The following is a 24,706-nucleotide window of genomic DNA, read 5'->3' as shown; positions in this document are numbered from 1 at the left end:
AAACGGACGTGTGGGCTACCGGATGAATGCCCACACATCAGCCCAGTCCTACGTGGCATAATTGTTTTTAACAAAATATGCCAAGATTCGTGCAAACACAAACGAACGTTGATCTATACGTGTGGGCGAGATACAAACGCCCACACGTGTGGGCGTTAGTATTTTCGTTGTTTTAACATGCCTAATCACTAGGGGGAGATAAGGTGGGGGGCAAAATAAAGAGAATAAGATCAACTTGATTGTTTGAAAATGCATAGGGAATTCAAATAGGGGAGAGTTTACCTTAGTTACTACTCTCTCCATTCCTTTATGTAAGGTGTATTATTTTTCGGCACGGTGACCAAGGCGCATAATTATAGAGGTATTAGGACAAAATTATCCTTGACAAATTTGTTTGTTAGTGGCAAGTAAATTAGTGAGTCCAGGAAAGTAAGAGATGTATGCAATCGAGAGAGAGATAGTTTCCTACTTTTGATACAAGGAGAGATACAAAAAATCAGGAGAGATACTTTTCTCTTTCTAGAGGGATAAAAAGGGAATTATGAGGATTTAAAAGAAATGCACCTTACATTATGAAATTTTATCAAAAAACAAATACACCTTATATAAAGGAACGGAGGGAGTATGGATGTGCGTGAGCTCTTATCATTAGTCCGGCTAAAACATAGGGGCTTCACCCGCAGAAAGAAAAAAAAGCCATATGTGGTTGATAATGGGTTCATGGTAATGTCGACGAGTTGTTTCGCACTATACAATCAACCTCCTAACCATCGAACCACGTGTTTGTTCACCGAGGCAAGGGATATAAAAAATGTGGTGGAGTGGTAGCCTAGTGTGTTCCTGATGAACGTTTTTTCCACGATGACAATGTCGAAATATATTGCTCGTCTCTCTTCATCAGTTTGGATTTTTGGATGAGTTAAATGAAGTATGAATTCAATAGACAATACACTCATTTCAGAAGGGTAGTAGGAGTACTATCTTTGGAGAAAATATGCTAAAAGGAAATTATATATTTGCTCTCTGGAGCCAAATTAACTCTCCCTCTTTTGCCGTAACTTCCTTTCTCCTCCGTCCTGATTTCCCGTGCCTTTCCTTCCTCTTTCCTCGCGAGTCGTCTACTACCATCGTGTCTCTCAACCCCTCCCGTAGTCCACCAACGGGCCGGATGCCCTAGAGCTCTGCCGCAACCGTGCCGTGCCTCGTAATCGTCATCGCCGACGCCTCCATCCCGCTCCGCGCTCCCACCCCCTCCAACACCCTCACCTCTCACGCACGTCACCACGATCACGTGCAGTTACCGTACGTGCTTCCTCTCCGGGAGGGACACCGCGTTCCCGCCGCCGTCGCCACCTTTCGGTTCTGAACCAAACATCACCACCTTGGTGCGCCCGGTAGTTCCACTCATTTGCCACAGTAGAATTTTTGTACTGAATCTGGATGCTCTCCTCACGACTGATCGTCCTATGTTTGGCAGAATTAAGTTGTGGTGTGATCTCTCTCTTTCTCTCCCGCATCTGAACCATGTATATCAAGAAGGTAACTCTGCTGGGCAACTGCCGTCATATCACTGCTTCATCTTGACGTAATTAATGGCTGTCTACGCATGCAGGTGGTAATCCAAGGGTTTAAGAGCTACAGGGAGGAGACATCGACTGACCCTTTCAGCCCCAAAGTTAACGTAGTTGGTAATCCATATTCCTCCCTGTAACCAACTTTATTGGCTTTAACTGGTGTTGATTTCAAATCTTTCCCGACTGGCATATCGGTTAACTATCAAATTCATTCCAAGTATGATAGAAATACACTTCATAATTTTTGCGCTCTTAATGAACTAACATTGATTTAACTGTTCGTCGCAGTTGGCGCAAATGGATCTGGCAAATCGAACTTTTTCCATGGTAATATTTCCAAACACACGATTATGCTGAATTACTATTCTTTTCTTATGCTTGTTGACACTTACACGCTGCTTTCTTCCTAATTTGGCCATGCTAAATGCTCTAGCTATACGCTTTGTCCTAAGCGACATGTTTCAGAACCTGCGCAGTGAGGATAGGGGAGCTCTTCTCCATGTATGCCTCGTATTTTCTTCGATCAAATCTGAATAGTTGAAACAAGTGACTGGTGTTTGATACTAGTGTCCATTTCCAGGAAGGCGCTGGACACTCAGTTATATCTGCCTTTGTTGAGATACTGTTTGATAATTCGGACAACCGTATTCCAGTAAGTCCTCTGATTTATTCAGCGTTAGTTTATTTGATTCAAAAAATCATCTACTTGACTCTGAAGCTGCGTCGTACTTCACCGAGAGAAGTGTCAATACTCATCCATATGACAGCGTGCAAATCATTACAAATACTACTTTGCTCTCCACCGGTATGGTTGCTCCAGAGACTCAGAAAGTACTCTAAAGTCTAAACTACTCAATTTTCCTGCAGGTTGATAGAGAAGAGGTACGCCTGCGGAGGACGGTTTCTTCAAAGAAGGATGAATACTACCTGGATGGGAAGCATGTTAGGTATGTCTTATACCATAAACCGGTTAAGCATTGTTGTATCTCATCGCTTGCTCGGATCCACTCACTTCTTATTGCTACCATGTTCAGTAAAACTGAAGTCATGAATCTGCTGGAGAGTGCAGGCTTCTCTCGCTCTAATCCATACTATATTTTACAGCAGGGGAAGGTAAAAACTATTCATCTGATTGTTCCCATGACGTATTAGAATATATAATAATTAACAAAGTTTTCATGTGTAGATTGCATCCCTTACTCTAATGAAAGATTCTGAACGACTGGATCTTCTCAAAGAGATTGGTGGTACGCGTGTTTATGAAGACAGACGTCGGGAGAGCTTGAAAATATTGCAAGAAACAGGCGAGTTTATTAAACAGCCAAAAAATATCAATATAATTTTTCTAATGATCTGTTGACATGTCCATTAATAATTGGATTAACAGCCCACAAAAGGAAGCAGATTGATCAAACTGTCCACTACCTGGAGGAAAGATTGAGAGAACTTGATGAAGAGAAAGAAGAACTGGAGAAGTACCAGGAGCTCGACAAAGAAAGAAGATCACTTGAGTATAATATATTGGACCATGAACTGAATGATGCTAAAAATGAATTAGTTTCGGTAAGACTTTCCCTTTTGTTGCATAAACGTTGAATGCTTATTTAGGATATTATTCTGTTCATCAGGCAAATTTGAATAGTCTGATTACAAAATGATAAAAGGCCTTGAGCTGAGTTTTGATGAACACATCATTAACATTTCCCACTCAAATGATCACCTGAGTATCTGTTTGATTTTCTTACGCAGTTCTACTCTGATGAAAAAACCTTGTGGTTGTAGACACCGCACAAGGCATTTTTCTCCAAAATGAGACACCATAGATCGAACGTACTTATATAATTGATCATGTTGTGTCCTGTAATTCTTATTCTACCCACTTCATTTGATTTATCTCTAGATCGATGATGGTCGAAGAAAATTTTCTGAAAGGTTGTCAATTGCGGATAATGAATTGGTAGATGTACGTGAGAAGGTCAGGCGTTTTGATAAGGAAATAAGAGTCTGTACAGAAGGGCTAAATGAAACTAACTCTCAAAAGGAAGATACTGAGGAGAAGCGTATTGAAGCACTAAGGGTAGTCACTCAGATTGAACTTGATTTGAAAGATATAGAAGATAGAATTTCGAATGAAAAGCGAGCAAAGGTGTGCCATTCTTTGGGTTTCTCATAATCTTTAGTAATTTTTGTGTTGTTGCCGCACTAAAAGGACTCGATCGTTAGGATGAAGCTGTGAAGGATTTACACAATGTGAGGAAAGAGAGTGAAAGGTCAAAGTCTGAATTGGCAGAAATTATTAGGGCGCACCAGGCCAAATTACAGGAAGAGGAGGACATAGCAAAAAGGTAAAATGTAGAGTAATAGATAAGTTTTACTTATTGGTGAATATTACTTTTGACACATTACGTTTTGCGGGGATAGCATAATGGACAGCGAGAATCAGCTGAGCATATTGTACCAAAAGCAGGGGAGGACAACTCAGTTTAAGAATGAGGCTGCTAGAGATAAGTGGCTTCAGAAAGAAATTCATGATCTTGAGCGTGTACTTTCATCAAACCGAAAGCAGGTATTAAACCAGTGACCGGTTTGATGCTTGAAGTCATTCTGGACCTTTGTTTTGATTTGCTACTTTGCTCATTACTTGGGTTTGCTACTATGACAGGAAAGCTTACTCCAAGAAGAAATTCAGAAGCTTAAATACGAAATTAGTAACTTGACGAACTACATCGAGTCTCGGACAAGTGAATCAGGCAAGTTAGAGTCTGCTCTTGCAAACAGACAAAAGGATTATAACGACTTTATGCAGCAGAAAAATGCACTTCAAGATGAAAGGAAGTATGCACATTTCTTAACATTTACAACTTTGTGATTTGATTGAAGATGTGTTGCTTTCGGCTTTATATACTAAGTAGAAAGTAAATGTCACAGGTCCCTGTGGAAGCAAGAAAACAGCATGACAGCTGAAATCGATAGGCTAAAGGAAGATATTTTGAAGGCACGGAAGAGTCTGGACTATGCCACACCCGGGGTATGCAAAACGTATCATTTTGTAATTACTTAGGGCTGCTGATAAATTACTTTCCAAGGATTACCCTCTTATTCCTACGTATATGCTTGCATATTGAATCTCAGATATGCATCTATAAATGATTCCTTGGACACAATACCGTATTAGAATTAAAAAGGGCATTCATTAGCTTGACTGTGCATTACTTGGTGTTTTGCTGTTAATAAATGCCTGTGTTTTTCTTTCGTAATGTTGCTGCTGCTTAGCCTGATTATTGGGAACGCGATATACTGATATGTGTTTACTCTAATGAGCCATTCTTAGTGATGCTGGTTCATGCTAGTCAGAAACATATAAACAAAAAAAACTCTGATTGTTGACAAAGAAATCAACAGTACTTTGTTGTGGTTCCTAGTGACCTTCTCTGACCTTGGTAACACTGAATTTGCACCGACGGAAGTGCTTATGACTAAATTTGCACTGGCGGATTTACGGAATTTGCATTGTCATAAGAAACCAGGTTTTGTAATATGCAGAGCTATTGAGTTAATGAGTTAAATCTATCTTTGCATGGTGCTAATTTGGTTTTCTTCCTCAGGAAATCAGGAGAGGCTTGAATTCTGTTAACAAAATTCTCAGGGAGAGGCCTCTTATTAAAGGAGTTTTTGGTCCAGTGTTAGAACTGGTTGACTGTGAAGAAAAGTTTTTTACAGCTGTTGAGGTCGCTGCTGGAAATAGGTCCTGGACTGTCTTTTTGTCTTGATTCCTTTTCCCTTCATTTCACCTTTTATTGGTGAGTGGCCTTTTATTTTTGAGGTGGTTTAGTAACCTATTCTTTGCACATGTGAATAGCTTGTTCCATGTGGTGGTTGAAAATGATGATATATCAAAGACGATAATTGACGTATTGAACAAGGAAAAAGGTGGACGGGTGACCTTCATACCGCTGAATAGGGTGCATGCTTCAAGCGTCAATATTCCACAAAGTTCTGATTTCGTTCCACTTTTAAAGAGGTTAAAGTATCATGCCGATCTTCGCCGCGCTTTTGAACAGGTATCATTCATGTTTTTTTTTCTGTTATTTTCTCCTTCCAATTGATGTCTGCATCTTTTACTGGGCTATCATTGTTAATTTAGTTCAGGCTGTATTTCGATCAAAATTACCCGTCATTTGCATTGAATGATGCCTTTTTGTTATCATCTCTTGTATCTGTCCCGCCTTTGTTTGCTTGAAGTCTTGGCACCCAACAAAAACTCATCTCTCGAGTTACAAGTGCAATGGAAAATTATCAAATAGTGGTATATGAATATCCTTGTTCACGCTGCTCTGCTGCATATTCGAGAAAATATCTTTGTTCGGTGATGTCTTGTGTATGTCCTTGATTGTAGTAGCATCATTTTAACATATTGGCAGGGTGTCAGTTGGATGCCGTTGGAGACTTGTTAAAAATTATACTATTCCCTCCGTTTGGACTAAAACCACGTCACTTATTTATGAGCGAGAGAGTATAAAATACGGTCTTCACCTGTGTAGATTCGAAATATTGTTCCCCTCATTCCCTTGTTCCCATTCGCGCATGTTTACCTTTTAGAGCACTTTTTTTAGAGTGGTTATGGCATTTCTACATGCTTATCAGTGACCCATCCTCATCTAGATTAAGTTGCTTCGCTTCTACAATCACCTAGGCTAGATTTTTATTAACTTATTCTTTCAAAGTTACACTTTTTCCCCCTTATACAATTCGTTTTTAGTAGCTAACTTTGAATCTTCTGCCAGATTTTTGGTAGGACAGTTGTATGCCGGGATCTGGAAATTGCGACCAGGGTTGCACGCAGCAATGATCTAGATTGCATCACACTTGATGGTAGCTCTAAACTTTTGCTCTTGACTTGTCCTCTTGTCATTATAATTGTTAACATATAAATTGACACTCTTATTATTCTCAGGTGATCAAGTTTCAAGGGATGGTGGTATGACAGGAGGTTTCTTTGACTATAGGCGCTCAAGACTGAAGTACATAAAAATAATTAGGGACAATGAAACAACAATCCAGGAAAAGACGGCCCATCTAGATAATGTGGGAAAAGAGCTACAGGATATCCTGATTTAGTTCAATGATATTCATATTTCTCTTGCAAGAGTCAAGTGCAAAGATTGCATGCTTTTTCCTTGTAGTGTCCGCTGCAGCTAAATATATATCTCCTAGTGCTTCTTACTGCAGGCCCGACATGCAAAATAGTTTAGGTTTTTCATTCTACATTTAATTTGAGGTTCCTTGCTTGCATTGGAGCTCATTTTCACTACTATTTACTTAGAAATAAGTATGCACCCTCATAGTAGAAATAAGTATGCGCCCTGCATAGGTTTAACAATTGCAGAATGTATGTACTCCCTCTGATCCATATTAACCGTCACTGATTTAGTACAAAGTTGTACTAAAATAGCGACAGTTAATATGGATCGAAGGAAGTAGTAATGATCTGGTGTTTATGCCACCTTACACTTGATCAAAGCATATGGATGTGTGCATACTCAGTTACCAGTACAACACAGTTATTATGACTTCGTGTTGCTTGCTTCTATTTGGTTGGCTCCATGTCCTAAATAATTTGAATATTTGAAGAAAATTTGATAAGTTATCAAGATGTTTACTGTTTAACTGCAAGAAAACTCTCATACATCCGAGAGCTCTCTTTCTTAACTTCGCATACATATAGATAGAAAACTCATGGATTTAGTTACCAAACATCAACAAGTGGATGCCGAACGTGATCATGCCAAGTCGGAGTTGGAACAGTTTAAAGATGATATTACCAGGGCAATGAAGCAAAAGGGATTGCTCGAGAAAGCCCTTGGAAAAAAGGTACTACTTAATTAGTTCTACCTTTTTTTTGCATTGCTGCTGGTAGATTCCCCTTCTTGTTATTGTTATAAGGAGTATTAGTAGTACTCCCTCCAATCCATATTAGTTGTCGCAGGAAAGGATGTATCTACATATTTCAGTGCTAGATACATCTGTTTGAGCGACAACCAATTTGGATCGGAGGGAGTACTAATATTGGTATAGATGTCTCTACATTTTTGAATCCTTATACACTCCTGATGTAATTGTGGCTGGAATGTAATCTTATAGTTTCTACCTTGCAGGAAAAATCACTCGGCAACATCCGCAACCAAATTGAGCAACTCCAATCTGGCATTGCAATGAAAAATGATGAGATGGGCACAGAACTAATTGACCAGCTAACAGTTGAAGAAAGGGATCTTCTTTCACAGCTGAATCCTGAAATCGCTGGATTGAAGGAGAAGTTTGTCTTGTGTAAAAACAGTCGCATTGATGTTGTCTAATGAAGTTTTGTAACCATGCTTGTACTGAGGCAGAGGTCTCTATTAGCTGTAACTAAAGTACAACTTATTATGTAATGTAGATTGAAACAAGAAAAGAAGAACTGGAGAACAATTTATCAACTAATCTGATGAGGCATCAGGAAGAGCTGGAAGCGATAATTTCATCTGTGGATTCTGAACTCTTGCCTCTTGAAGTCAGATCAAAAGAGCAGCAGCTGAAACAGTGGAAGAGCAATCTTGATGAGTTGACTACACTTCTGCAGGGTATAGCAGCATCGATTGACCTTTCTTTCGCTTTTGTGTTTTACTAGATGGAGATGCCCCTTGACTCTTAAATGATCCTTAACTTGGGCAGCTAATGTTGATGCTATTAATGACTTTATGCGAAAGATGGAGCAACTGAAAAAACAAAGGGATGATCTGAAGGTAACTTATACAGCAAGATTGTTTTCCGGGGTTTTAGTTTGTATAGTGTTTGACTTGTTATATAACGTGTACATATGAAACACACAGGTGGTTCAAGCTAATTTGGAGCAGACTGTGCAAGATGCAGCGAACGACTTGGAACAGTTGATGAACAGAAGGGGCATGCATCTGGCCAAGCAAGCTGAGTGTATGAAAAAGATGCGAGATTTGGGCTCGTTGCCCGCTGATGCTTTTGAAAAGTATGTTTCCATTTTTCTTAAGCTGCTAAACTTGCTGAGTCAGTTGCACAATGTGGAGCCCTTTTTTTCGTATGATTCATTATCATGTACTAGTGATTATCGGCACATAAATAAGGTGGTGCGATGATACCGTGTTAGCTCATCTTTTTTGCTGGCAAAAAATATAGGTACAAGGGAAAAGATAAGAATCTGCTGCAGAAGCTGCTTCATGACCGCAATGAGCAGTTGAAGCAATTTAGTCATGTCAACCAAATGGCTCTTGACCAGTATGTGAACTTCAATGAACAACGCGATCAACTGCGAAGAAGACGGGATGAACTTGCCCTTGGTGACGAGGTAAGCTTTTTGATCACTAAAACTTGTTTCCATTATGATCCTCCTAAGCCTGGAATCTCATAAAATCTGCTGCTTGGAATGGCAGAAAATTCGAGACTTGATATCGCTTTTAGACCAAAAAAAGGATGAATCGATCGAACGAACATTTAAAGGAGTTGCAAGGCACTTCCGCGAAGTGTTCTCTGAATTAGTGCAAGGTGGCCATGGAGCCTTGGTTATGATGAAGAAAAAGGTTTCTTTCCTCTGTTTGCACTGTTGGGCTTCTTATCCATTATGTATACTTCTTTATAAGAAGAATCGTCTTAATCTTTTGGGGTTTCTCTCAACACTCTGATTTTTGTTCTTTCACATGTGTCTTTGAAAGATAAATTATATTCTGGGACTTCCTAAGTCCCCTTGGTTTCTGTAGGATGGTGATGCTGAAGACGATGACAATGATGAGGACGGGCCTCATGAAGCAGATCCTAAAGGGAAAACCGGCAAGTATGTCGGCGTGAAAGTCAAGGCATGTGTTCTTTGCAGAGGTCTTCTATGCATTCATGAAATATATTCTAACCCCATCATGAAAATCCAGATGATGTTGTGATACTATTTCTGAGTTGTTGTGGTGATATCGCCCTGTTTGGATGATCGTGCTCAATCACGTTTCAGGTTTCCTTCACTGGCAAGGGAGACACTCAGTCCATGAAACAGTTGTCCGGGGGACAGAAGACAGTGGTGGCATTGACACTCATTTTTGCCATCCAACGATGTGATCCGGCTCCGTTCTACCTCTTCGACGAGATCGACGCCGCTCTGGATTCTCAGTACAGAACAGCCGTCGGCAGTATCCTTCAACCACTTCTTTTGCTTGACTGTTTATCATCACCATAGAAGAATCTTGATGTGCCTGTTTTTCTAACCAAGTCTCTGTAATATTTGTTCTAATGTTCATTAAGATAAAGCAGTCGTCTCCGAAGGAAGCTTATTGCTGTTTTCCTTAAGTGCCGTTGTAGATGTGGTGCGACGTCTGGCTGACATGGCGAACACACAGTTCATCGCAACCACATTCCGGCCGGAGATTCTGAAAGTCGCGGACAAGATCTACGGCGTGGCGCACAAGAGTAGGGTGAGCTACATCGACGTGGTATCCAAGGAGCAAGCGCTGGGCTTCATTGAGCAGGACCAAGCGCAAAATGCCAGCTGAGGAAAGGTGCCCTGGGAGTGTTTCAGCCCGGACATACTTATACTGTAGGCCACAGTTGATGTAGTTGTGTATATGAACTTGTTTAGGCATGCTTAGGGATCACCTACGTGTGTGTTCGTGGGAGATTCGCAGTGTTGTTCTTCGAGTACTATACCCTACTGATTATCCTTTATGTTGTTTTGCTCTGGAGTTAGCAGCATGTTTCTTTGTTGGTTGAATGTCACTACGCCAGGTTTGAAAGCAAGAAAATCAAGAAAAGTTTTACGTGTTTGGTTTGTTGGGTTATAACATGTTTGTTAGTTAGTCAGAGGTAACAACGCTACTTTGGTTCATAGTATTATTGGAGTAAAATGCACATAACCATCACTTTAGCGTCATAACTCTTGGAAAATCACCACTTAATAAAATGTGACACTTTGCAGTGGCAGAAAACACTGAGAGCGTTTTAACGTCGCCGATCACTCGCGGGCCGACAACGGTGATGGCGCGCCGCTAACGGCCGTGTCCGAAGCGAGGGTCAACCCTCACTCCCATCCCTCGCCATCTATCTTTCTCCTCTCTCGCGCAGGCAGGGCAGCGATGGCGGCTCCAGAACCATCGGCGAGGGAGTGGTGGTGGGGGGCAAGGTGTGGTGAATATAGCCAGCCACCTTGGCTCGCTGGCGTGGTAGGGGGCAACTGCATCAAGGAGGAAGATATGTGCGGCCACAACAAATTCATCCATCATAGAGTGCTCTCAGAGTCGCCACATTTAGAGGAAAATTCATTGAGCTCATGTCATATGGTGCTGTTCCAGCCCTCGGTGAGCTGCCCCCCTCTCTCTACTAGCAAATTTTGTTTGTGGAATTCTAGGGTTGCCAATCTGTAAACAAGTGTTTGCTGGAATTCTAGTAAATTTTGTTACACTGAATCTTGTTGTGAACTTATGCGGTTAACTGAGTATTCTTGTCTGTGACTGCACAAAGTTAACTGAATCTTGCTCTCTCTCACTATACCAAGGTGTTAATTAAACTAGTTAACCGAATCTTGCTCTCTGTGACTGAACCTAGGTGTTAATCCAAACTAGTTAACTGAATCTTGCTCTCTGTGACTGAACCTAGGTTAATTCAAACTACAAGATTCAGTTAACTGAATCCTGCTCAGTGTAACTAAACCTAGGTTAATTCAAACTACAAGATTCAGCTAACTAAATCCCGCTCACTGTGACTGAACCTAGATTAATTCAAACTACAAGATTCATATAACTTAATCTTGCTCACTATGACCGAACCTAGGTTAATTCAAGCTACAAGATTCAGATAACTCAATCTTGCTCACTGTGACTGAACCTAGGTAAATTCAAGCTACAAGATTTCGATAACTGAATCTTGCTCACTCTAACTGAATCTAGTTTAATTCAAGCTACAAGATTCAGATAAGCGAATCTTGCTCACAGTGACTGAACCTAGGTTAATTCAAACTACAAGATTCAGATAACTGAATCCCGCTCACTGTGACCGAACCTAGGTTAATTCAAACTACAAGATTTAATTAACTGAATCCTACTCACTCGGACTGAACCTAGGTTAATTCAAACTATAAGATTCAGTTAACTGAATCCTGCTCACTCTGACTGAACCTAGGTTAATTCAAACTACAAGATTCAGATAATTGAATCCTGCTCACTGTGACTTAACCTAGGTTAATTCAAACTACAAGATTCATATAACTTAATCTTGTTGACCGTGACTGAACCTAGGTTAATTCAAACTACAAGATTCAGACTGTGACTGAACCTAGGTTAATTCAAACTACAAGATTCAGATAACTGAATCCTGCTCACTCTGACTGAACCTAGGTTAATTCAAACTACAAGATTCAGATAACTGAATCCGGCTCACTGTGACTGAAGCTAGGTTAATTCAAATCACAAGATTCAGATAATTGAATCCTGTTCGCTGATGACCCACAAGTATATGGGGTCGATTGTAGCCTTTTCGATAAGTAAGAGTGTCGAACCCAACGAGGAGCAGAAGGAATGACAAGTGGTTTTCAGCAAGGTAATGTCTGCAAGTACTAAAATTTTAAGTAGCGGGGTAGTTTGATAGCAAGATAATTTGTAACGAGCAAGTAACGATCATAGTAATAAAAGTGCAGCAAGGCAGCCCAATCCTTTTGAGGCAAAGGACAGGCTAACATGGTCTCTTATTAAGCAAAGTGTTCTTGAGGTACACGGGAATTTCGTCTAGTCACTTTCATCATGTTGGCTTAATTCGTGTTCGCTACTTTGATAATTTGTTATGTGGGTGGAATGATGCTTAGGTGTTGTTCTTACTTGAACAAACCTCCTACTTATGATTAACCTTCTCGCAAGCATCCACAACCGCGAGAAAAGTATTAAGAATAAATTCTAACCATAGCATTAAATTTTTGGATCCAATCGGTCCCTTACGGAATATCGCATAAATTGGGGTTTAAGCTTCTGTCACTCTCGCAACCCACCATCTAATAACTACTCCACAATGAATTCTCTCAGGCCCAAATATGGTGAAGTGTCCTGTAGTCGACGTTCACATGACACCACTATGAGAATGTCAACATACATATCATCAAAATATCGAACACATATCAAGTTCACATGATTACTTGCAACATGATTTCTCCCGTGACCTCAAGAACGAAAGTAACTACTCACAAATGATAATCATGCTCAAGATCAGAGGGGTATTAAATACCATAATGGATCTGAACATATAATCTTCCATCAAATAAACCATATAGTAATCAACTACAAGATGTAATCAACAGTACTAGTCACCCACAAGCACCAATCTACAATTCTGGTACAAAGATTGAACACAAGAGATGAACTAGGGTTTGAGAGGAGTTGGTGTAGTTGAAGATGTTGATGAAGATAGCCCTCCCCAAGTAGGAGAGTTGTTGGTGATGATGATGACGATGATTTCGCCCTCCGGGAGGGAAGTTCCCCCGGCGAAATCGCTTCGCTGGAGGGCAAAAGTGCTCCTGCCCAAGTTCCGCCTCGAGGCGGCGGTGCTTCGTCCCGAAAGTCATCTTCTTATTTTTTTTTCTAGGTCAAAATGACTTATATACCAGAAGATGGGCACTGGAGGTGGGCCGAGGAGGGCACCCACCAGGGCGCGCCTGGGCCTCCTGGCACGCCCAGGTGGGTTGTGCCCACCTGGTGGCCCCCTCTGGTACTTATTTGCTCCAATATTTCTTAAATATTACATAAAAATCCTCGTGGAGTTTCAACTCATTTGGAGTTCTACAGAATAGGTAGCTTGACGTAGCTTTTTTAGGTCCAGATTTCCAGCTACCAGAATTCTCCCCCTTTGTGTATACCTTGCATATTATGAGAGAAAAGGCATTATAATTACCCAAAAAAGCATTATTATACAATAAAACATCATAAATAATAGTAGGAAAACATGATGCAATATGAATGTATCACTCACCATGACTGAACCTAGGTTAATTCAAAGTACAAGATTCATATAACTTAATCATGCTCACTGTGACTGAACCTAGGTCAATTCAAACTACAAGATTCAGTTAACTGAATCCTGCTTAGTGTGACTAAACCTAGGTTAATTGAAACTACAAGATTCGGATAACTAAATCTTGCTCACTGTGACTGAACCTAGGTTAATTCAAACTACAAGATTCATATAACTTAATCTTGCTTACTATGACTGAACCTAGGCTAATTCAAGCTACAAGATTCAGATAACTCAATCTTGCTCACTACGACTGAACCTAGGTTAATTCAAGATACAAGATTCAAATAACTGAATCTTGCTCACTATGACTGAACCTAGGTTAATTCAAGCTACAAGATTCAGATAACTGAATCTTGCTCACTGTGACTGACCCTAGGTTAATTCAAACTACAAGATTCAGATAACTGAATCCTGCTCACTATGACTGAACCTAGGATGCTCATTGTGACTGAACCTAGGTTAATTCAAACTAAAAGATTCAGTTAATGGAATCCTGCTCACTCTAACTGAACCTAGGTTAATTCAGACTACAAGATTCAGTTAATTGTATCTTGCTCACTTTGACTGAACCTAGGTTAATTCAAACTACAAGATTCAAATAACTGAATCCTGCTCACTCTGACTGAACCTATGTTAATTCAAACTACAAGATTCAGATAAGTGAATGCAACTCACTATGACTGAACCTAGGTTAATTCAAACTACAAGATTCAGATAATTGAATCCTGCTCACTGTGACTTAACCTAGGTAAATTCAAACTACAAGATTCATATAACTTAATCTTGTTGACCGTGACTGAACCTAGGTTAATTCAAACTACAAGATTCAGTCTGTGACTGAACCTAGGTTAATTCAAACTACAATATTCAGATAACTGAATTTTGCTCACTATGACTGAACCTAGGTTAATTCAAACTAAAAGATTCAGTTAACTGAATCTTGCTCACTATGACTGAACCTAGGTTAATTCAAACTACAAGATTAAGTTAACTTAATCTTGCTCACTGTGACTGAACCTAGGTTAATTCAAACTACAAGCTACTCAGTGTGATTGAACTAGGTTAATTAAAACTACAATATCCAGATAATTGAATCTTGCTCACTGTGACTGAACCTAGGTTAATTCAAACTGCAAGATTCATCTTGCTCATTGTGACTGAACCTTGGTTAATTCAAACTACAACATTCAGTTAACTGAATCTTGCTCACTATGACTGAACCTAGGTTAATTCAAACTACAAGATTCAGTGACCGAACCTAGGTTTATTCAAACTACAGGATTCAATTAACGAAATCTTGCTCACTGTGGCTGAATCTAGGTTAATTCAAACTACAAGATTCAGTTAACTGAATGAATGCAGTTAACTAAATCAAATCACAACAATGATGATTCAGTTAATTGAATCTTTACTGTTGTAAGTGAATTTTGATGTCCTATTTGACTGAATTTCAGGATTTGAAAAGGTTAATTATTCTAGGGTTAGTCATTTCACTGATTGATATATGTACTTGAACTATTCTTGTGGACTGAATGAAACCAACACTAAATGCCACTACTGAATTTTGTAGGGTGTTGTGAAGTGTGCATGAGTTAATTTTGGGTTGAGTGACGCAGTTGGACAAGTTGACCACAGAAGGAGTGAGTGAGTGTAACAGGGGTTTAAGTGATTTGGCTGATGTGAAGTGTCAGTAGGTGTGCTCAATTTAATGTTCAAACTGTTCCTAGCTAGGAGAGAACTTGCAATATTCAGACTTGCAATGATCAGACTTTATTAAATCCAACTATAATGATAGGAAAGAACTATAGTAAGTTGAATGGAAAATATCTTAAACTTGGATTTTATGACATTTTATCTTTGAAGTGGCATCTATAGCATAACTATAGTTCTTTGCATTGACACCTACAACATCATAGTGATCACAAAGTTTTGGATACTATGAGCACAAACATTCAGCTACTATGAGAACAACACCCAGAAACCATGACCACAAACATTCAGATAGATAGATATTAAAGATACATGAGTTCAGAAAGCACACATAATGATCTGTTGTTGCATAAATTATGTTTATAAACTAAGTACTTCATGTTGGAGATATGCCCTAGAGGCAATCATGTATGATGATATTTCCTATGTGTTTATGAATAAAGATAGTCCTTGAATGTAATCAATGATACTTGTTGGCAAGTACGTGACTTGTCTGTGAGATCTTGTGTTGTATGATACATCCTAAATTGTCCCTAGTCGCAAGTGACGTGTGGGCACACGTCGGACTAGACTAGCATATGACACGATGGATGGCTCGATCACTAGCCATGGAGCATTGGATGCTAACCGGATAATATGGACTCGGAAGGATCTGGTCAGATTCAATGTAGTCGAATCCGAGTCGAGATAAGGTCCGAGTCGGACAGACCCAACTATGATACACATCGATATGTCATCTGTGAGTCTCTAGTACAACATATGTTCTATGTCCTAAGACCTGAGCTGACGCATGTACTCGGGATGGTAACAGACTTGCTTTGGGCTGACCAAACGCTACTCTGTGACAGGGTAGTTACAAAGGTAGGTTTCGGGTTTGTTCAGTCCCATGCTGCGAGACATGGTCGAGCAAGATGGGATTTGTCCCTCCGATCAGGAGAGATATACTCCGGGCCCCTCGTGTGATCCGACCAGGATAAGCATGGCCATGCGGCAAGGATTATGAGATAATCCGGTTTGTGGTTGGTATCACTAGAACGAGAAAGAGCTCGGGCTAGCACAAGGATGATAGTCTCGCCTTGATCCCGACAACATATATCGTGAGGCAAAGGGAACAGAAGTGTGGCACATTGTATAGGTTCGCCTAACCAGCTTCATAGTTTGCTTGGTGGTTGGCATGCCCTGCTAGAGGCTGCTACCAACCATGCAGGTCGGAGGTGATCCGAACTTTGACCAAGCTGACTTGAACCTAAGGGGTCGTGCGCCTAAGGGAAGGTACCTGTGAGGTCGGATCGGACTCCACGAGTCAGATATCATCCAACTCAGACTCGGATCCTAGCCGAACAGATTTTGGGCTTTAGGGTCCGTGCGAGGCCCAAGTGTTGAGCCCGCGACGGACGCCTATATAAAGTGGAGGTGCGGCACACTCATTCGGTTGATTGCTTCGGCGCTGCGACTAGGGGTTTGCATGTGTTGCGAATAGCCACCTCCACTCGCCGCCAGTTGTGTGATCGAACCTAGAAGTCCGCCGCACGATGTTCCTCCGGCACGTGCGGATACTGTTAGAGGCGGTGCACTTGCGCTGCTCCGGCAAACCTGTTCACAGGATCCGATCAGCTAATTGGGAGACCGGCAAGGAGGAGACGACTCCGGGAACGCGCTACCTCAACTCTACTTCCGATGCATGGCACTGCGGGTCTAGTGGTAACGATCTGCGATCCATCTCCCGTAGCATGTTCCTGGATGTTCTGCACGTAGGAAATTTTAACTTGCAGTCGACGCACCCTACCGTAGAACCCAACACTTCAGACACTATGTTCAGGAACTAACTGAACCCATATATTGGTTCATATCTTGCTGCATAAATTAACAAGGACAGTGTTGCATCAAACTCACTCTTGATGCAACTCTTGCTAAAGCTTCAGAAGATGGAGAGATTGACGAACTGGCCCGATGATGCGAAGCTACTTCTTCTTCCTCAAGCTGCTTGTGCCTATCTCCACCTGCATATATTGCTGCTCAATCTGTTGCTGCTCCATCTTGGGCGCCTCCACCTACACCTGATGCTCCATCTGCAATGGCTGAATCTCGAACAAAGGAGCGAGGGGCAGCACTGGAACCAACCTTTTCGAGCATGTAGTCCACACAGAGTTAGTCGCGGTTATGGTACATGTACCAGTGTGCCCTCTAGTATGGATCCAAGGAATCCCTCGCCTCCCCCATCGCCTAGACGAAGTTCTTGATCAGTAGGCGGTGGAGGTCTAGCAATCAGGCGTACTCCTCATGGTTGGCAGCCACCCTCACTACGCGCTCATGGTTCTTCAGGATTTCAATGCTGGCATACCAAGTACTCACCTTGCATGCGTAGGAGAGCTTGGTGCTGCTGTCGTCGAAGATCTCTTGCATCATTTTGTCCCATCCGAGGCCAAATGCCATGGCGCGATGAAGGAGGTTTTCTTTGGTTTGGGTGGGAAAGAGGAAGTTGGATGGAGAAGAGCGATGGAAAGTGGTGGGTATTTGTGCCAGGACGGTGAATGTGAATGAATGCACTGTTTTTATGTGGAGACTGGGGTATTCTGGAGAAACCAAACGAGCACCTTCAATCGATCGAACTACCGCTACATTTTTTTAGAAGAATTGATCGCCCAGTAATTAGGAATGATTGAATGCATGTAGCCCAGCTCAGCCCAGCAAACCATCGAACGCGCCCAACCCAGCCCATCCTACCAGCTTTGCCCCGAGCCAAAAAAAGGCCGTGAACATCCGTTAGCGGTGCGCCGTCACTGTTGTCGGCCCGTGAGTGACCGGCCATGTCAAAACGCTCTCAGAAAAAGAATCAGTGTTTTTTGCCACTTTCAAAATTGTGGTGCGGTGCAAAGTATCATGTTTTTTAAGTGGTGGTTTTCCGAGATCTATGACGCTAAAGTGGTGGTTCTGTGCATTTTACTTGTATTACTGAAAGTTTGAAACATATCAAAAGGGAAAACACTAGTGTGCTTTTTTTGTTATGTTAACACATGGATAAGTGTTGATCTAGTTCCTAGTGTCGCCCCCTCCAGGGACCACTGTGTGCGTAGCGCCGTGTATTTCGTACCCGACACACAAACCGGTAGAATGCGATTTTATGCATAACTTTGTTTTGTAGGTTTGATGTGAGTAGTATGGCTCATGTGTATGTGATGCATGTGTGTAATTTATATATGGCCTGCGTGTCATGTTTGTCAGCCGGCAAGAGCCAAAGTGCTGTCATTATATTGTATAATGACCTGCGTGTCGACTTGTGACTCTATGTAAAATCCATTACTAGTTGTAGTAGTTGGATAATAGAGATCAGGTTGGTGGCTTGGCGTCCCAGCATGACAAACAAGATGGAGTTTCTAGATGGTCATCGGAGTCGGAGCCTACCTGGAAGAATGTCCATGAAGGAGTCATACTATTTCACAATATGTGTTTATTTGTGATTGTTATGCTTCTTTGTTTCTATGCATGTTAGAATGGTAGAAAGATCCCTCATGAATATCAAGTAAATTGCCATTCCCGATGTTACACCTTCGCACGTCAAGTACGTCTAGTAGTGGGCTCATAAAATTTGGGTGCTACTAGGTGTCCTTGAACTGAAGGGTTCGTGTCGGACATGGACATGCACTGCATCAGGTTAACTTGACAAGGCTATCAAAACGGTTTTGGGCCTTGTGGCAAAGAAGGCTGGGAGTCGGGGGTATAAGATACCTTCCCGATCGACAAGAGTCGTATAGAGATGCGATTAGGAAGGAGTTGCTTACCGAATAGGTATGTTGGCTAGCAGTGATACTAAAGCTCACTAGTCGCATGCTCTAGTCGGATCCTGAATCACTGAGAGTCTGCGGAGGGATGCTGACTTCAGTGGGAGTATTTCTGTTTAGGCTTGAATTACTCTACATAAACACATTGCATAGTGATTGCATATTTTTTGTTGTAGATCAATGGCACCACCTTCTCAACCCAACTTTGCATTGAAATCAATTCTGGAAAAGGATAAACTGAATGGAAAAAACTTTACCACCTGGTATAGAAATTTGAGAATTGTTCTCAAGCATGATAAAAAGGAACATGTTCTAGAGGATCCACTTCCAGAGGAACCTGCCGATAATGCTAATGCCACAACTAAGAATGCCTACCAGAAACTCGTTGATGAATCAACAGAGATCAGCTGTCTGATGCTGGCTTGTATGGAGCCCGATTTGCAACAGCATTTCGAAAATGTTGAGGCTTACTATATGATCGAGAGTCTCAAGAGCATGTTTCAGACACAGGCTTGGACCGAAAGGTTCAACGTCTGGTGATCCTTGATGGATTGCAAGCTGAAGGAAGGTGATCCACTGAGCCCACATGTGATCAAGATGATCGGATATGTGCAAGCTGTGGATCGGTTGGGCTTCCCGCTCTTGGATGAGCTTGCTACAGATGCAGTTATGGGTTCTATTCCGCCCAGCTATGGGACGTTCATCTCAAACTATCATATGCATGGCATGGATAAGAAGCTCACTGAATTCCATGGGATGCTCAAAGTGGCAGAGCAGGATATTAAGAAAGGCAAGCATCAAGTGTTGATGGTGTAGAAATTAGCTAAGTTCAAGAAGAGTTGGTCCAAGAAAAAGCCTAAGGCAAAGGGCACGGAGACGGTAACCTCCTCCGTTGTGTCGAAGTCTGGACCGGACTCGAAGACCGTTTGCTATCATTGCAAGGAAACTCGTCACTGGAAGAGGAACTGTAGCAAGTGGCTTGCAGAGCATGGCAAGAAGGCCGAAAATGCTTCTTCAGGCAAAGGTACACTTGTAGCATATGTTATTGACATTTATCTTGATGACATACCTAGTAGCTCTTGGGTATTTGAGATCGAATCGGTTGTTCATATTTGCAACTCGATGCAGGGGCTGGTAAGAACTAGGCGTGTGGCACAAGGGGAGATTGACATCAGGGTCGGCAACAAAGCAAGAGTTGCTGTGTTGGAGGTCGGCACGATGCAGCTCTAGTTTCCTTCCGGATTTATTATGGAATTGAATAATTGTTATTGCATTCCTGCACTTAGTCGGAACATTATTTCTGCCTCATGTTTGATGAGTCGAGGTTATGAATTCAATTTAAAGGACAATGGTTGTTCGATATTTTTGAATGGTATGTTCCACGGCTATGCACCCATTGTTGATGGACTATTCATTTTGAATCTGGAAACGGAACCTGTCTATAATATGAATGTCAAGAGGCATAAGCCTAATGATATAAATCCGACATACTTCTGGCATTGCCGGCTTGGACACATTAGTTTGAAACGCATGAAGAAGCTCCATGTTGATGGGCTCCTGACTTCGTCCGACTTCGGGTCGTTCGAGACATGTGAATCATGCTTGCTCGGCAAGATGACTAAGTCTCCTTTTGCAAAGAGTTGCGAGAGGGCGTCCGAGTTGTTGGAACTTATACATAGTGATGTGTGTGGTCCAATGAGCACAACTGCCAGAGGCGGCTATCAGTACTTCGTGACTTTTACCGACGACTTGAGTAGATATGGATATATCTATTTGATGAGGCACAAGTCAGAAACTTTTGAAAAGTTCAAAGAGTTTCAGAACGAGGTTGAGAATCAGCTCGACAAGACTATAAAGCTTCTGCGATCTAATCATGGAGGTGAGTACATGAGCCAGGAGTTTGATGATCATCTGAAAAGTCGAGGTATAGTACCTCAGCTCACACCTCCGGGTACGCCACAGAGAAACGGCATGTCAGAACGGAGGAATAGGACCTTGTTGGACATGGTCCGGTCTATGATGAGCAAATCGGATTTACCCTTGTCATTCTGGAGATACGCTCTAGAAACTGCAGCTTTCACACTTAACAGGGTACCATCAAAATCTGTAGACAAGACACCATATGAGATGTGGACCGAGAAGAGTCCCAGTTTGTCTTTTCTAAAGATTTGGGGTTGTGAAGCATTTTTCAAGCAACTTATGTCAGACAAGTTGACACCCAAGTTGGATAAATGCATATTCGTGGGATATCCGAGGGAAACCTTGGGATATAGCTTCTATAACTGGGAAGAGAACAAAGTGTTTGTTGCTCGGAACGGGGTTTTCCTTGAGAAAGAGTTTCTCAGTCGGGAGGCCAGTGGGAGGATGGTTCGACTCGAAGAAATTCGAGGACCACTCGGGGACGGCTCGGCTGGTGATGAGATCATACCGGAGTCAGTTAGGGAACCCGTAGTGGAAGCGGCACCGGAACCACGAAGGTCGGAAAGATTGCGCAGAGTGCGCGATGTATTTTTGCTAGAAAGCGACAAGCCGGCCACATATGCGGAAGCGATGGTGAGCCCAGATTCCGAGGCATGGCTGGAGGCCATGAGATCCGAGTTAAAGTCCATGGATGAGAATCAAGTCTGGGACTTGGTTGATCCGCCGCCTGGCGTAACAACCATTGGTTGCAACTGGGTCTTTAAAAAGAAAACCGATGTGGATGGAAATGTTCAGATCCACAAAGCTCGGCTTGTCGCTAAGGGTTATGGACAAGTTCCATGAATTGACTACGACGAGACTTACTCGCCGGTAGCGATGCTGAAGTTGGTGAGGATCGTACTAGCTATAGTTGCATATTTCGATTATGAGATATGGCAGATGGATGTCAAGACGGCTTTCCTTCATGGAAATTTAACTGAGGACGTGTATATGATACAGCCCGAGGGTTTTTTTGATCCGACTAGCGCTAGTAAGGTATGCAAGCTCAAGAGATCCATTTATGGGTTGAGGCAAGCATCTCGGAGCTGGAATATTCGTTTTGATGAGGTCGTCACTAGTCTCGGTTTCATCAAAAGCAAAGAGGACGCTTGTTTATACAAGAAGTTAAGTGGGAGCTCGATAGTGTTTTTGATCTTGTATGTGGATGACATATTGTTGACCGTGAACAATGTTTTGATGCTAAACTCGGTCAAGGAGTCATTGAATGGTAAGTTTTCGATGAAGGACCTTGGTGAGGCAGTCTATATTTTAGGCATTAAGATCTATAGAGATAGATCGAGGAGGCTGCTCGGCTTGAGCCAGAGCACGTACATAGATAAAGTGTTGAAGTAGTTCAACATGAGTGAGGCGAAGAAAGGGTTCTTGCCACTCTCACATGGTATAAGGCTAAGCGAGACCCAGAGTCCTTCGACATCTGATGAGCGAAGCAGGATGAGTAGGATTCCGTATGCCTCGGCAATCGGATCCATCATGTATGCCATGATATGCACTAGGCCTGATGTTGCTTTTGCAATAAGCCTAACAAGTAGATACCAGGCCAACCCAGGTGAGAGTCACTGGGCAGCGGTAAAGACAATTTTGAAGTACCTGAAAAGCACTAAAGAGATGTTCCTAGTTTATGGAGGTGAGGAAGAGCTCGTCGTAAGGGGTTACGCCGATGCTAGTTTCCAAACTGACAGAGATGATTGTCGATCACAGTCAGGATTCGTGTACGTCATGAACGGAGGAGCAGTGAGCTAGATGAGTTCCAAGAAAGATACGGTGGCCGATTCTACCACAGAAGCCGAATACATTGCAGCTTGTGAAGCTGCAAAGGAAGGTGTTTGGGTCCGGAACTTTCTAGATGATCTTGGTATTTTCCCAGCCTCGGTAAAACTGTTGTACCTTTATTGCGATAATTCTGGTGCCATCGCACAAGCCAAGGAGCCGAGGAATCACCACAAGGTCAGACACGTAGATCGGAAATATCACCTGATACGAAAGATCGTAAAGAATGGTGATGTAGAGTTATGACAAAATTCACACGGATGCAAATGTTGCGGATCCGTTGACTAAGCCGCTTCCACAACCCAAGCATGAGGGGCACGTTAGAGCTATGGGCAATCATGTATGATGATATTTCCTATGTGTTTATGAATAAAGATAGTCCTTGGATGTAATCAATGATACTTGTTGGCAAGTACGTGACTTGTCTGTGAGATCTTGTGTTGTATGATACATCCTAAATTGTCCCTAGTCGCAAGTGACGTGTGGGCACACGTCGGACTAGACTAGCATATGACATGGTGGACGGCTCGGTCTCACTAACCATGGAGCATTGGATGCTAACCGGATAATATGGACTCGGAAGGATCTGGTCGGATTCGATGTAGTCGAATTTGAATCGAGATAAGGTCCGAGTCGGACAGACCCAACTATGAGACACAACGATATGTCATCTGTGAGGCTCTAGTACAGCATACGTTCTATGTCCTAAGACCTGAGCTGACGCATGTACTCCGGATGGTGACAGACTTGCTTTGGGCCAACCAAACGCTACTCCGTGATAGGGTAGTTACAAAGGTAGGTTTCGGGTTTGTTCAGTCCCATGCTGCGAGACATGGTCGAGCAAGATGGGATTTGCCCCTCCGATCAGGAGAGATATACTCTGGGCCCCTCGTGTGACCTGACCAGGATAAGCATGGCCATGCGACAAGGATTATGAGATAATCCGGTTTGTGGTCGGTATCACTAGAATGAGAAAGAGGTCGGGCTAGCACAAGGATGACAGTCTCGCCTTGAGCCCGACAACATATATCATGAGGCAAAGGGAACAGAAGTGTGACACGTTGTATAGGTTCGCTTAACTAGCTTCATAGTTTGCTTGGTGGTCGGCACGCCTTGCTAGAGGCCGCTACCAACCATGCAGGTCAGAGGTGATCTGAACTGTGACCAAGCTGACTTGAACCTAAGGGGTCGCGTGCTTAAGGGAAGGAACCTGTGAGGTCGGATCGGACTCCACGAGTCAAATATCATCCAACTCTGACTTGGATCCTGGCTGAACAGATTTTGGGCTTTAGGGCCCGTGCAAGGCCCAAGTGTTGAGCCCGCGATGGACGCCTATATAAAGTGGAGGTGCGGCACACTCATTTGGTTGATCGCTTCGGTGCTGCGACTAGGGTTTTGCATGTGTTCCGAATAGCCACCTCCACTCGCCGCTAGTTGTGTGATCGGACCTAGCAGTCCGCCGCATGACATTCCTCCTGCACGAGCGGATACCGTTAGATGCGGTGCACTTGCACCGCTCCGGCGAACCTGTTCACGGGATCCGATCGGCTATGTGGGAGACCGGCAAGGAGGAGACGACTCCGGGAACGCGAGGCGACTCCGGGAACACGCTACCTCAACTCTACTTTCGCTGCACGGCACCACGCGTCTAGTGGTAACGATATGTGATCCATCTCCCGTAGCATGTTCGTGGATGTTCTGCGCGTAGGAAATTTTAGTTTGCATTCGACGCACCCTACCATAGAACCCAACACTTCAGACACTATGTTCAGGAACTAACTGAACCCATATATTGGTTCATATCTTGCTGCAGAAATTAACAAGGACAATGCTCCATCAAACTGACTCTTGATG

The 24,706-nt window shown here is 42.5% G+C and overlaps 1 protein-coding gene across 1 annotated transcript; it reads left to right on the top strand.

Moving 5' to 3' along the window:
* Window positions 1–1,476: 1,476 nt before the first annotated feature.
* On the top strand, window positions 1,477–10,157 carry LOC119368345 (structural maintenance of chromosomes protein 3-like). The gene is made up of 28 exons (XM_037633632.1): window positions 1,477–1,539; window positions 1,613–1,688; window positions 1,863–1,901; window positions 2,008–2,075; window positions 2,155–2,226; window positions 2,442–2,521; window positions 2,609–2,687; window positions 2,761–2,878; window positions 2,962–3,137; window positions 3,475–3,720; window positions 3,798–3,919; window positions 3,996–4,140; window positions 4,237–4,409; window positions 4,503–4,602; window positions 5,180–5,319; window positions 5,434–5,635; window positions 6,359–6,446; window positions 6,529–6,678; window positions 7,294–7,445; window positions 7,730–7,921; window positions 8,011–8,194; window positions 8,286–8,356; window positions 8,444–8,595; window positions 8,763–8,931; window positions 9,017–9,163; window positions 9,341–9,436; window positions 9,583–9,757; window positions 9,927–10,157. Exons 1-28 carry the CDS (start codon window positions 1,525–1,527, stop codon window positions 10,115–10,117), a joined length of 3,618 nt encoding a protein of 1,205 aa, XP_037489529.1. The 5' UTR covers window positions 1,477–1,524; the 3' UTR covers window positions 10,118–10,157.
* Window positions 10,158–24,706: the final 14,549 nt, after the last annotated feature.

This window comes from Triticum dicoccoides, chromosome 2B (assembly GCF_002162155.2).
Source record: "Triticum dicoccoides isolate Atlit2015 ecotype Zavitan chromosome 2B, WEW_v2.0, whole genome shotgun sequence".
In the NCBI taxonomy this organism is placed as follows: domain Eukaryota; kingdom Viridiplantae; phylum Streptophyta; class Magnoliopsida; order Poales; family Poaceae; genus Triticum; species Triticum dicoccoides.
Note: the sequence above shows the minus strand (reverse complement) of the source record. Positions and strands in the feature narration are given on the sequence as shown.